Source organism: Myotis davidii, unplaced genomic scaffold (assembly GCF_000327345.1).
Source record: "Myotis davidii unplaced genomic scaffold, ASM32734v1 scaffold698, whole genome shotgun sequence".
NCBI lineage: Eukaryota > Metazoa > Chordata > Mammalia > Chiroptera > Vespertilionidae > Myotis > Myotis davidii.
In genome coordinates, this window is record NW_006290032.1 from 2703356 (window position 1) to 2715746 (window position 12391).

General features: G+C 52.5%; 1 protein-coding gene across 1 annotated transcript in view; it reads right to left on the reverse strand.

Moving 5' to 3' along the window:
- Positions 1 to 12391, reverse strand: part of PDE5A (phosphodiesterase 5A) — a 97529-nt gene that overhangs the window by 64042 nt on the left and 21096 nt on the right. The window contains exons 4-5 of the mRNA XM_006762903.2: positions 3961 to 4032; positions 1991 to 2080 (exon numbers count right to left, since the gene is read on the reverse strand). Of these exons, the coding sequence (XP_006762966.1) occupies positions 1991 to 2080; positions 3961 to 4032 (162 nt within the window). The remainder of the gene's footprint in view (positions 1 to 1990; positions 2081 to 3960; positions 4033 to 12391) is intronic.

Here is a 12391-nt window from a genome sequence, read left to right on the forward strand (position 1 = left end):
AAGGCATTTTGAACAGCATATGACACTTAAAACACGTTGTTCATAAATAGTAAATGTGTATTAATGTTTATCGACATTTTCAGAGGACATATTAAATACTGTCCAAAGTAAACAAAGTATTAGTTCTTTTTGTGATTTTCCTGGTAAGTTCTCTTTCCTTTGAAATCCACAGAATTTCTTCCAATGTCACAAAGAATGTGTGTGATGAGGGGGTAGAAAGTGTACATATTACAGAAAATTTATTGGAGGTGATACTGTCCTAGCCCAGGCCTGAAAGATGAGTAGAAATCATTGAGGTGAAGTGGGAGAAGGGGACTATTTCAGTCAAAAAGAACTGAATTGAGAAAAAGCAGCACACTACACTACTAGCTTCCATCAAGTTCCATGTGCTTATGGAGTGTGAAGAGGAGAGCTGGGCCGATGAGGCTGGAGAGTGAAGCAGAGAAACAACCCCAAACCCTGTAGATCTCCTGAAGCAGTCGGATGGTGACAGTTTGCAGGAAGGCAGTGACAGGGTCACAGTTGTGTTCGTGAACACGGGGTCGGGGTGAACGGATGACAAGCACAGAGCATGGGAACAGTTAGGGAGATACCGCAGTTGAAGGCAATGGAAGGACCAATGTCTTATTAATACAAGTTCAAAAGAGAAAAAATAGAGAGCAGGGGAGAAGAGTCATCAAATAAATAATGAAAGAATCACATAAAACGGGAGGGTCTGAGTCTCCAGGCTGAAAGGGATGACCAGGTGTTAGCATGATAAATTACAAGGGAAAAGAAAAAGTCATATTGTGAAATTAAGTGACCAAAGCAAAGATAAATAATCCAAAAAGCGCACAGACATTTAAAAAAATCTACAAAGGACCAAGAATCAGAACAACATGGATACTAGTTAGAAGACAAAGCACTACCTTTAAAATCTGAGGAACTGATTTTTTTTTCATTTGAGGATTTTGTACCCAGCAAAACTTGCCAGGACGGTACAATAGACATTTTCCTACATTCCAGGATTCAGAAAGCTTCCTTCACCACTCCCCTCCTCATAGAGTTACTAGAGAATGTGGGGCAATACAACAAGGGGATGCGCTGAGAGAGGAGTTGTGGGATCCACGGCTGCAGATGAGCCTGAAGCCGTGAAGGGCAGTTCTATGCTGACACCTGGGCGGCATTCATGGGGTGACACAGTTTGGCTTGAAAGAGGCAAGATGGAGAACGTCTACCTGGAGATCTCCGAGAAAAAGAGCTCCACAGAATGCCTAAATAATGGAGAGTCGCGGTGTGGGAGGACCAACAGCATGAGATGACACCAGAGCAAACAGTTCAAGGGAAAAAGAACGGAATTCAGAAACATCCAGAAAACTAACATGAACAACATTCTCACAGCCCTGGCACTTCTGAACACCTTGTTTGGAACTGCAACTTTAGAATTAACCTAGAGGTAAAAAACAAAACAAAACAACAATCAAAAACCCACACAGTTAATCATGGTTGTAGATGATATATGTGTCATCCCGTGCGCGACATAAAAGAAAAAGTCCAGATGGGAAAACAGGCGAGGAGGAGGAGTTGGGAAGGAGAGATGAGAGACGCTGAGGTCCTGGTCTTACGAAGCATGGAATCAAGAGATGACATCTCTTGTTGATGGAGCAAGAACTGAACGCCTTATTTAACATGACAAATGCAACCCACCCCGTAACTCAAAACAGTGACCGATGATACTGGTCCGCTAAGGGTCATGCAAGCAAAGGGTGGTGAAAGCCAAATAAGCCCTCCCCTGCTCATTAGTGAACACTGCCCAGCGGTTATGAACTTGGGAAGAAGGAAGCAGAAATAACTATTAGAAGGAACAGCTGACATATTTAGAAACTGAATCTGTGCTATTTGCATTTCAGCCGTGCACAGAGATTGGCTAAAAGTCACACGCATATATCAGGCAAACATTTAACACATTTAAAGTAGGGTCTCTGAGCTCCTCTCTAGGCCCCGGACTTGCCTGATTCCTCTTGTTCTCCAGCAGCGAGGTCTCGTAGAGTTGTGCGTTGTGAAGAACAATCCCGCAAAATGCCAAGTACGCGGCGAAATCCTAGAAAACAGGCCAGACAACACCAAGTGAGAATTGTCTCTACAGCTGTCTGGGTCTGTTGCCGGAAACACAAAGGGCATCCAACGTTAGGGAGAGTTGAAATAAACACGGGAGAGCCCGAAGGAGAGATGTTTATTCTACATAAAATCAGGAAATGAGGCAGAGAGGGTGTGAGCAAAATGGCACCCCCTAGTGGGTGACCAGCACCAACACAGTCTCCAATGTTGTAAGTTAGGTAGACATGAACAAGGAGAGAGAGGGTGGTATGGAGACCTGGTCTCTTTATTAGAAATGGGAACCTGCTCTTATGCAAAAACTCGTGTGGCCTCTGAATGACGGTGACTCGGATCCATGCCAAGGAGATGCAAATGGCTTATAACTTCTTCCCGGGGCAAATACAGCTCACGTGCTCGTTAGGAGAAGACGGGCAATTACACTTCCCTCTAAAGTTGCAGATATTAGTTGAATTGTGTTCCTTTTAACAGGTAACTGTTGTCCTCACTATACTATACTCAGGTGGTGTGCTCACACTTACATTGCTTGTTGGTTAAAATAGATCTTTACCTGGCACACTGGACCCACATCGTGGATTCATTTTGCCAAGTGGTGATATGGCCTAAGGATCCCGGCCTTTCTAGAGGGGTCCACATTTCATTAACTATAAACAGATAAGCTTAGATAAGCTTTTCTGGCACAGAAAGCTGCCTAGAGCCATGCGTCCACCACACACGCTCAGGAGGCATTCACAGAAGGGAGAGTGGGTGCCCAGGACCCTGACTATACAGGCACTTGCTTTGTTCTGGAGCAATTTAGACACAGAGACCGACACCAGGGCCAACACAGCCCCAGTGTGGAGACAGAAGTCTTGCCTCACAAAGAGACTAACTTTCAGGGAGTGATGGACACAGCACTGGGCTTGGGGAGGAGGAACTGGAGGGGGGGGGGGGGGGGAGAATGGAGGCACCCTGGCACACGTGTAACGCCTCTTCAGGAAGAGGGATGGCAAACCCGCCAGTAGATGCAGCCGTGACCAGGTGTGCAGGCTGTGGTCCTGAGCGGAGGCAGATGGTGTGTGGCCTGTCACAGGACAATGCCGACGGCCCGCTTTCCAGAGCTGGTTCGCACGCTCAGCCTGAATGCACACCTCGGTGCCCTGCGGCCGTGTGCCCAGCTTAGAGGACATTGTGATTGGGCTTCACAGGGGGCAGGTCCGACGCCCAGCTGACCTGTGGTGCTGGCCTTGGAGCACGGCTCCAGGGGGTTTACTCGAGGCTGAATTTCTTTTTTTTCTTTTAAATAGATTTTTATCGATTTCAGAGAGGGAGAGGGACAGAGAGATAGAAACATCAATGATGAGAGAGAATCACTGATTGGCTGCCTCCTGCACGCCCCCTACTGGGGATTAAGCCCGCAACCTGAGCATGTGCCCTTGACCAGAATCGAACCTGGGACCCTTCAGTCCACAGGCCAACACTCCATCCACTGAGCCAAACCAGCCAGAGCAAGGCTGAATTTCTTAATAGCAGTGATGAAAGGTAGTGAGCAAACTGAAGGTCCATGTCACCCTCTGTATGGCCCCAATGTGCACGCGCGCGCGCACACACACACACACGCACGCACACACACGCACGCACACGCGCACGCACGCACACGCACGCACGCACACATACACGCCGTGGGGGAGGCGTGGCCACAGAGCGGAGCTGACTAGGTGGACGGCACGGGGTTCCCCTGCAGGTCACTGTGTCTGCCACAGGCGGCATCCGGACCATTTCAGATCACGTTAACCCACAGGGAGCTTGGTGACGGGCAGTGTGAGCAGCAGCTCCTCTGCAGGTCTGTCCACGCTGAGGAGACATCACACCAGACGCGCTCTGTACCTTCTCATCTTTCTCAGTGAATGTCCCGCCGTTTCCCGACTTCTTGTTGATGGCCTGGGCGACGCCGACAACCTGGTGTAAGGAGAGAAAAGTGTCCAAAATGATTGGTATGAATGCACCGGTGTGTTCGCAGCAGAATTTAAAACAGCAAACAAAACCAGGGTGCCAACCCGAGACAAAGCCCCCGCGAGCTCTGCAGCATCTACTGCAGTCTTTCGCTCTGACAAGAGTTTGAAAGTTTTTAACCTCCTGGGTCCCAAACTACACCTGACTTTGTGACATCACCTGGCATTGTGTTCTAGGCAGTGAAGATGCGGGCGGAACAAGAGAGATGGCAGATGCCATAATGGTGACATTCCAGTCAGTGTGAGGCTCGGGAGGAAGTCCCACCACCCCCTTCAGCACCCCGTTTTACAGACCAGCTAACAGGAAGTGAGGGGCCGGCATGGCCCACGCAGGCTTTCCACCTCTCTTCCAAACCCTAGGCCAGTGATGGCGAACCTTTTGAGCTCGGCGTGTCAGCATTTTGAAAAACCCTAACTTAGCGCTGGTGCCGTGTCACATATAGAAATTTTTTGATATTTGCAACCATAGTAAAACAAAGATTTATATTTTTGATATTTATTTTATATATTTAAATGCCATTTAACAAAGAAAAATCAACCAAAAAAATGAGTTCATGTGTCACCTCTGACACGCGTGTCATCGGTTCGCCATCACCGCCCTAGGCAGTCATCAAGTACAGACATATTCACGCCGTAGGCAAACAACAGCCCCAGACACGGCCTCATCCTAATCCCTGGAGCCTGGGAAGAGGTCACCTTACATGGCAAAGGGACTCTGCAGAGGCGATTAAGTTATAGATCACGCGAGTCATGTGGGGGGTGAGGGGCCCAGTGTTGGAGCAGGAGGCAGGATAGCCGGTCAGAGACAGGAAGATCTGGGCTACAGGGATGTGGGCAGCCTGCAGGCAAGAGAAGGATTCCTCCCGGACTCCGCACAGGAGCACAGCCCACCCACACCGATGTTAGCCCAGAGAGAACCAGTCTGCACTCTGGCCTCCAAACCATACCATGGCACATTCGTGTTGATTTAAGGCACTACCTTCCCGGTAGACTTCTACAGCAGCAGTGGCACTCAGGCGGCCATTAGAGTTGCTCTCACAATCCTCTTCCCCTCTCACCCCTCCGCACCCCATCCTGCATCTGCTTCACCAGAGAAACCTCATTCTCTTTGAAGCCTGACATCTCACTGCTGATGGTTTTCCTGCCATTAGTCCATCTCTGACACTAGGCCAGGCTTATCTTCCTGGGCCATTGCTTGGGGCATACAAGTTATGCCATCACTCAGCTGTTTTAATGCTCTACCCATCCATCCATCCACTCATCCACCCACTCATTCATCTATCCATCCATCCATCCATCCATCCATCCATCCATCCATCCACCCACCCATCCACCTATCCATGCATCCATCCATCCATCCATCCAGGATAAAAATCACAAATGGATTCCACACCCTCAACGCGCACTGAGATCGCTTACATGGCCTTTGATTAGAATCCTGCGACCTTTGTTCACGGGGTTCTTTGAACTATGACCTTCCTCTCTCTCGACAGAGGCCGAGTTTCCAAAGAGCAGCCCACAGACACCCCCGAGTCCTCTGTGGCAGCCATAATACCAGATGTCTGACAGCCAGGCCTTCCGGTCTTGCACCTCATCTCACACATCCTGAGTCTCCAACTAGCTTGTTTCCCGAGGACATGATGTAGGTCTTGCCCCTCACTGGGGCCTGTGTTGTCCTGACGCCTCCATGCCGATCAGTTGTTGTAGATGATGAGGGAGAAGTGTCCAAGGGACCACAATTTTTAGGCTGATGTACTTACTGGACAACTCACATTTGAATAAGAGTTAATAAATCTGCCCACTTTCCCTCTGCCTTTGGCTTGATATTAAGAGATCTGCCCGAACCCGAGGCCTTACATGGCAGTGATAAGTCTGTGCTCTTAATCAGCCTTTAGTGATGAAGTTAACACAGCGCAGAGGGACTTGGGGAGAATGGAAAAGAAAAGCTTGTGTTTATTTCAGTTTTTAATTTAAAAAATATAGAAAATCACAGAGAACAAGATGGTAAACACCATGTCGTTGTCAACTAGAACAATGGTAATAAGGGCCATGTTAAAAATCAGCTGTGACCTGGTCAGGGTGGCTCAGTTGGCTGGGCATCCTCCCATAAACCAAGAGGTGGCTGGTTTAAGTCCCCCATGGGGCACATGCCCAGGTTTTGGGCTTGATCCCCAGTAGGGGGTGGGCAAGAGGCAGCCAATGGCTGTTTCTCTTTCCATCTCCCTTCGTCTCTCTCTAAAATCAATTGAAAAGACATATTTAAAAATTTCAGCTTGCAGGTGGATCTGACTCAGTAGGTCTGGGTTGGGGCCTGAGAATTTGTTTCACTAAAAGTTCTCAAGTGACGCCAAATGCCAAGGTCTAGGGACAAAAACTACTTTTAGAACCACTGATAATAGAACTACAAAGTGTTACTACTTCGTGGTTTCTTTTTTTTAAGTTACATTAAGATAAAACTATCCCAGTAGGTGTGGCTAGTGGTTGAGCATTGACCTACGAACCAGGAGGTCACGGTTCAATTCCCAGTCAGGACACATGCATGGGTTGCTCGCTCCATCCCCAGTGTGGGGTGTGCAGGAGGCAGCCGATCAATGACTCTCATCATTGATGTTTCTATCTCTCTCTGTCTCTTCCTTCCTCTCTGAAATTTATATATATATAAAAGGGACTTTCTCCTTTCCAGTCCCATTGTACTTTCTACCAAATTTTGGTCATGTGACCCCCAGATAGCTGCATCACTGGCAGGCTCTTGCTGTGACGAACCATCTCCAGTGACCATCTGCACATGGGTCTCCTGGGCACAAGGAGAGCCCTCCTTCGATGCCACCTTCAGAGGCCGACAGAAACGTACACCTTCCCAGCCATGCCTGAGAGCTCCTGCCAACCTCACAGCCTGACCAGCCCTCTGCGTCCTCAGGCTTTTAAATCTCAGCCAGTCTGCTGGGCACAAACTGTGTCTCATTGTCGCTTTCATTTGCATTCTCTGGATTACCAGAGAGAAGGCACAGCTTTCGCATTTTTATTAGCTGCATCCATTTGCCTGTTCCGTGCTGCCTCTGTGCACCTTTGCCAGTTTTGACCTTTTGGTTGTTGTTTTGGGTTGTTGGGCTTTTATTAATAACCTACAGGCCTGGTGCACAAAATTCATGTATGGGGGCGTCCCTCAGCCTGGCATCCCCCATCCCGTAATCCAAGACTCCTAAGGGGATGTCAGACTGCCAGTTTAGGACATCCCTCTCGCAATCCAGGACCGCTGGCTCCTAACTGCGCCCTTCGAACCCCCAGCACAGGCATGCTGAGAGCTCTCCGCTGTGACCCCGCCCCCATCCTGATTGGTAGTGATGTTACTGCATCCCTGGAGAATTTGCATATTCCTCTATTATTAGTATAGATTTAAGAATTGAGGTTTGCCATTTCTTTAAATGGCTGCTAAGGCCCCTGTCTGTTGCGGTCCATTTTGTCCACCTGTATGTATAAGCAGTATACCGACTGTCTCCATCTTCTGAGTGTCTTTCTGGGTGTGGTGGGCGGGGGACCAGGCAAGTGTGAGAACAGGACTGGCTGCTTTGGGCTTCCCCACATGCCTGGGGCAGGGAAAGGCCCCAGTGGATGAGAGGCAAGTCGCAAGACACAGCAACAGGGCCCTGAGGGTAACTGGTGTCGGACATACTTGACCGAGGGCCAGTGCTGCTAACAGAGTTGATGACTCTATTCCCAGCCGACATAGGCAAGAGTCAGAACGCGGAAAAGTTTGCCATTTCAGGAAGTGAAGGGAGGCCTGGTACAGGGCAGGCCCTTGGCATCTGCTCATTCACTTAACCTTTAGAGCAGGGGTCCTCAAACTACGGCCCGCGGGCCACATGCAGCCCGCCAAAAACATTTATCCGGCCTGCCGGGTGTTTTTGCCGCCGCTGCCTGTCCTGCTTAGCTGCCGACTCGTCCCGGGCCCGCAGTGCGCATGTGTGGAGGGACAGTGAACTGGCCCCTGTTTAAAAAGTTTGAGGACCTCTGCTTTAGAGCAGCACCTTCAGCTGGGCATTACCCTTCCCATGTTACCACAGGGGCAGCCGAAGCTCAGGAAAGTTAAGTGGGTCACCCCAACATGGCAGCCGACCTCTCCAGTCTGATTCCAAAGCCTGCGTCCTTATTTTATATATATAATATGTTTTCATTGATTTCAGGGAGAGAAAGGGAGAAGGAGAGAGAATCATTGACCGGCTGCCTCCTGCACGCCCCTACTGGGGATCAACCCGGGCCTGTGCCCTGACCCGGAATCAACAGTGATCTCCTGGTTCATGGGTTGATGTTCAACCACTGAGCCACGCCGGCTGGGAAAAAGCCAGCGTTCTTTCTGCTCCTGCCCCGGGCCCAGGGCAAAGTGCGAGCAGGCCCGCTGTGGGCACGGGCTCTGAAGCGCCATTCTGCAATGGAACTGCTCAGCCCGGGGTCCCCAGTGCAGCCAGGGCTGTCTCCCCCCCACCCCCGCCCCACACACATGCTCATATGGTTAATGCATATTTCCACCCGAGGCAATGGAACAATTTCAGCATGAGAACTTTGAGAAACAAAGATGAATCCAGAGTGGCCGCTAGACATGCTGTTTTCTTGACTGCGATTATAAATCTCATGACACATTCTTACAGCCAAGAATCACTCATGCAACATAAAAAAAGTCCTACATTTCAGGGAGGAACAGATAATAATGCCTTTTCAAAAGCCAGTAGGTTCTTGCAGAAAAAGCCGGAGGGACGGATGGTGATCGCAGTCAGAACAGCGGGGGCTGACTGGGGTGAGGGTCCATGTTCTAGCTCTTGACTGGGCTGTCAGTTACACAGATGTAAACACGTTTGTCGCAACACGTCCAATTGTACATTCAGGTCTGTGTCTTTTACTGTATGTAAATTTTAGTCGGTTTTCAAAACAGGATTTAAAAGTGAAAAGTGAACTTGTAGCTGTTGGTGGTCCGTGTGCCAGTGCCCGCTGCCGCGGTGACGGTGGCGCAGGCGGAGGTGTGACTGCTGGGTGCTGTGAGCAGGATTGATGTCCCCAGACAGGGCGGGACAAACCCAGCCCCGACCAGCAGCCTCCCTGCCCTCGGAACGGCCTAGAGGAGCGGTCCACCCAGCTGGCTGCGTCCAGGGAATGCCTGGCACAACTCTCCATCCTACTGTTTATTCTTGTCCCTTCGCTCACAAAAACCCCTCTCCCCTGCCAAGTCCTAGCTAGCGCCTCTGCCACCTCGCCCGGCACAGGCACTGCGGCTCCGGCTCCTTAATCAGCGTGTCTGCCCCCGGGACGCGGAGATGCGGCTCTGAGGCAGAGCAGCCCGTGGCCACTGTGAGACTCCCGCCAGGTGCCCTTTACTTTTAAAAAGTATATTTTTATCGATTTCAGAGAGAAAGGAGTCATCCATGAGGAGAGAGAATCATTGATTGGCCTCCTGCACACGCCCGCAATCCAGGCACGTGCCCCGACCGGGAATCGAACCGTGACCTCCTGGTTCATAGGTCGACACTCAACCATGGAGCCACACCGGCTGGCTCCCCAGGTGCCCTTTAAAAACTGCCGGAGACACACAGGTCACAGGTTACGTAGCAGAGCGCCTTGTGTCCCAAGGGGGCACGTCCAGGCTTAGGGGGGTCAACGTCCCATTCCCCCTCTGGCTGGGCGCTGGGCGACACGCTGAGAGCCATCGCGCACCCTCTGCACCTTGCGGTGAGTCTCGGTGGCGGCCACTGGCACCTCCCTGCCTCCGAGCCAGCCTGGGGGTTTGTGCTTCACGTGGAAACTGCCAGCGAGGCCCGGAAGGCGCCGGCAGCAGAGGGACTTGCTCCGGGTCCTGCTCCTCAGCCAGCGCACAGGCCACGCGCTTCCTGCCACACATCAGGCTCTTTCCTGCACGCTCTCTCTGCTCAATTAGGAACACAGTCGAAACAACAAACACGTTTGCCTGCGCAGTCTGTGTGCACACACTGTGCCCTGCACCGGGTGCTCCCAGCTCCGCCGCGCCCCGCCACACGCCACGCTGCCAAGAACGACGCGGAGCCTCGCGCTGTTCCATAGCTGAGGTTTGTTTTCAGGGCGGCGTCCGTGCTCTGCCCGGAGCTGGCGGCCGAAGCGCGGGCTCTCCCCGGGCACGGCTGTTGGACTTGGACTCTGTCACACCAGAATCCAGTCTGTTCCAGCTCAGCCTGCCCCAGTGACAGGCCCGCATCTCTCCAGCAGGGGGCGATGCTGTGCTGGCGACATTCGGAATTACAGGGTAAAGAGGGCCGTCCCACAGGTGCTCCCGACCCACACCGATGGGAAACGACACAGCACGAGTGGAAAAAGCAAGGTCCATGCATCAAACCCCGATGAGGCTGTGTCTCACTTATATTCAGTATTATTTTATACTAGAGGCCCGGTGCATGAAAATTCATGCACTTGGGGGGTGGGGGAGCTCAGCCCAGCCTGCGCCTCTCATAGTCCGGGACCCCTCGGGGGATGTCCACCTGCTGGCTTAGGCCTCCTCCCCAGGGGATCAGGCCTAAGCCAGCAGTTGGACAACCTTAGTGCTGCCGCGGAGACGGGAGAGGCTCCCACCACCATAGTTGCTGTGAGCCCGGCTTCTGGCTGCGCAGAGCTCCCCATGTGGGAGTGCACTGACCACCAGGGGGCAGCTCCTGCGTTGAGTGTCTGCCCCCTGGTGCTCAGTGCACATCACTGCGACCGGTTGTTCCGCTGTTAGGGTCCATTTGCATATGATGCTTTTATTAGAGAGGACTGCTTTCAGGTGTCCAGCATAGTAGTTAGACAATCATATGCTTTACAAAGTGCCCACCTGTCCCCATAGTCATCCCAAGGTTACTGACTATATGTCCCACCCTGTACTTCACATCCCGGGACACCCTGTAACTGCCCATCTGTTAGAGGTACTCAGTCTGAGATGCTGTAGACACGCCCAGGCTGGGGGCCCTGACCATGTGAGTCTGAGGAGGAGGGACAGGACACGTGTGAGTGGCATTTAAAGCCAGGCGAGTAGGCGACATTGCTATAGGAGCCGGGTGTCATCAGAGCAGACACGGGTCCAGGCTGGGCCCCCGCCCCGTGTGTGGTGCGGCCCCAGTCGAGGACCCGGGCAGGCCGTCGGGGAGCAGGACGCTGGGTGGCCTGAGGTCCTGGAAGGCAAGGGAACACATCTGTCTGGAGGAAGACTGACCAACAATGTCACCTGCCACTGAGGGGCGAGAAGACGAGGCCTGAGGAGGATCGCAGCCTCGCCCATGGCATCATGGGTCCTCGCCCAGAGTGGTTTCCACAGGGCGGGGGTGGGGAGGCTGGGTGGCTGGGATGGCAATGCCCCCGGACCAGGGCGGGGCCCTGCGATCAGCAAACACGGTGGCCCTGGAGGGAGGGGCACCCAGTGGGCTGTCTCAGAGGGAGCCTGGCAGCCTGGTGTGTGCCCAGGAGCCCGTGGGCACGGAGGAATTCTGATGAGCAGGGCACGGGGGTCTCTCCTGAAACCCTTCTGAGGGCTTTGTTCCCACGGAACCGACAGGCAAGTGTCGGCTGAAAGCGGGTGGGGAGGCCGCACGGAGCCCGAGGAGAGAGGAGAGAGGATTAGCCATGAGCAACGCGTCCATAAAAGGAGCTAATGGTTTGTTCCCCATAAAGCAGTTCCCTCCACCGCATGTTTTATTTTAGGGCCTCTCACACTCTCTCCGGTTATGGCCCATCTAAACAATGGGGATGTAGCCTGGATTCTTCCTGCTACAATTCCTGCCTCAGGTCAGACCTCGCAGTCTCACACGGAGCAGCAAACCTACTCCCGGCCCCTTGGCCTCAGCCGGGGCCAGCCTGCTGGGGAGCACTCACTCATCATGGCCCCCTCCACGGATGAGCGCATGGGAAGGGCAGACTATCCACACCTATCAAGTGTCAAACGGCGGGCTCTGGGTTAGAATGAAGCACAGAAAGCTGCTGGTTCTTAAGTTCAAACAGCAAATGTCTCCTGGTTTCAGCCCTCCCCGGGCCCAGCAGGAGCAGCCGCCTGCACAGGCTCCTGCCGGGCCAGCCTCCTGCAGCCTGAACCCTGAAGGACCCCAGGCACTGCCCTCTGCACTGCTCCACTGGGAGGAGCAGGAGCCCAGGGGGGCCATGAGAAGGATCTGAGGGAGCGTTTCCTGTGAGCGGAGAAGCAAGGACTTCCATCCAGGCAAACAGCCACCTCCTGTAGTGCAGCCTTTGTGACACTTGAAGCCCCTTAGTGCCTCAACCATATGCCAGGGCCCTTGGAGCACAGCTCACACCCCTGCCCACCCCCC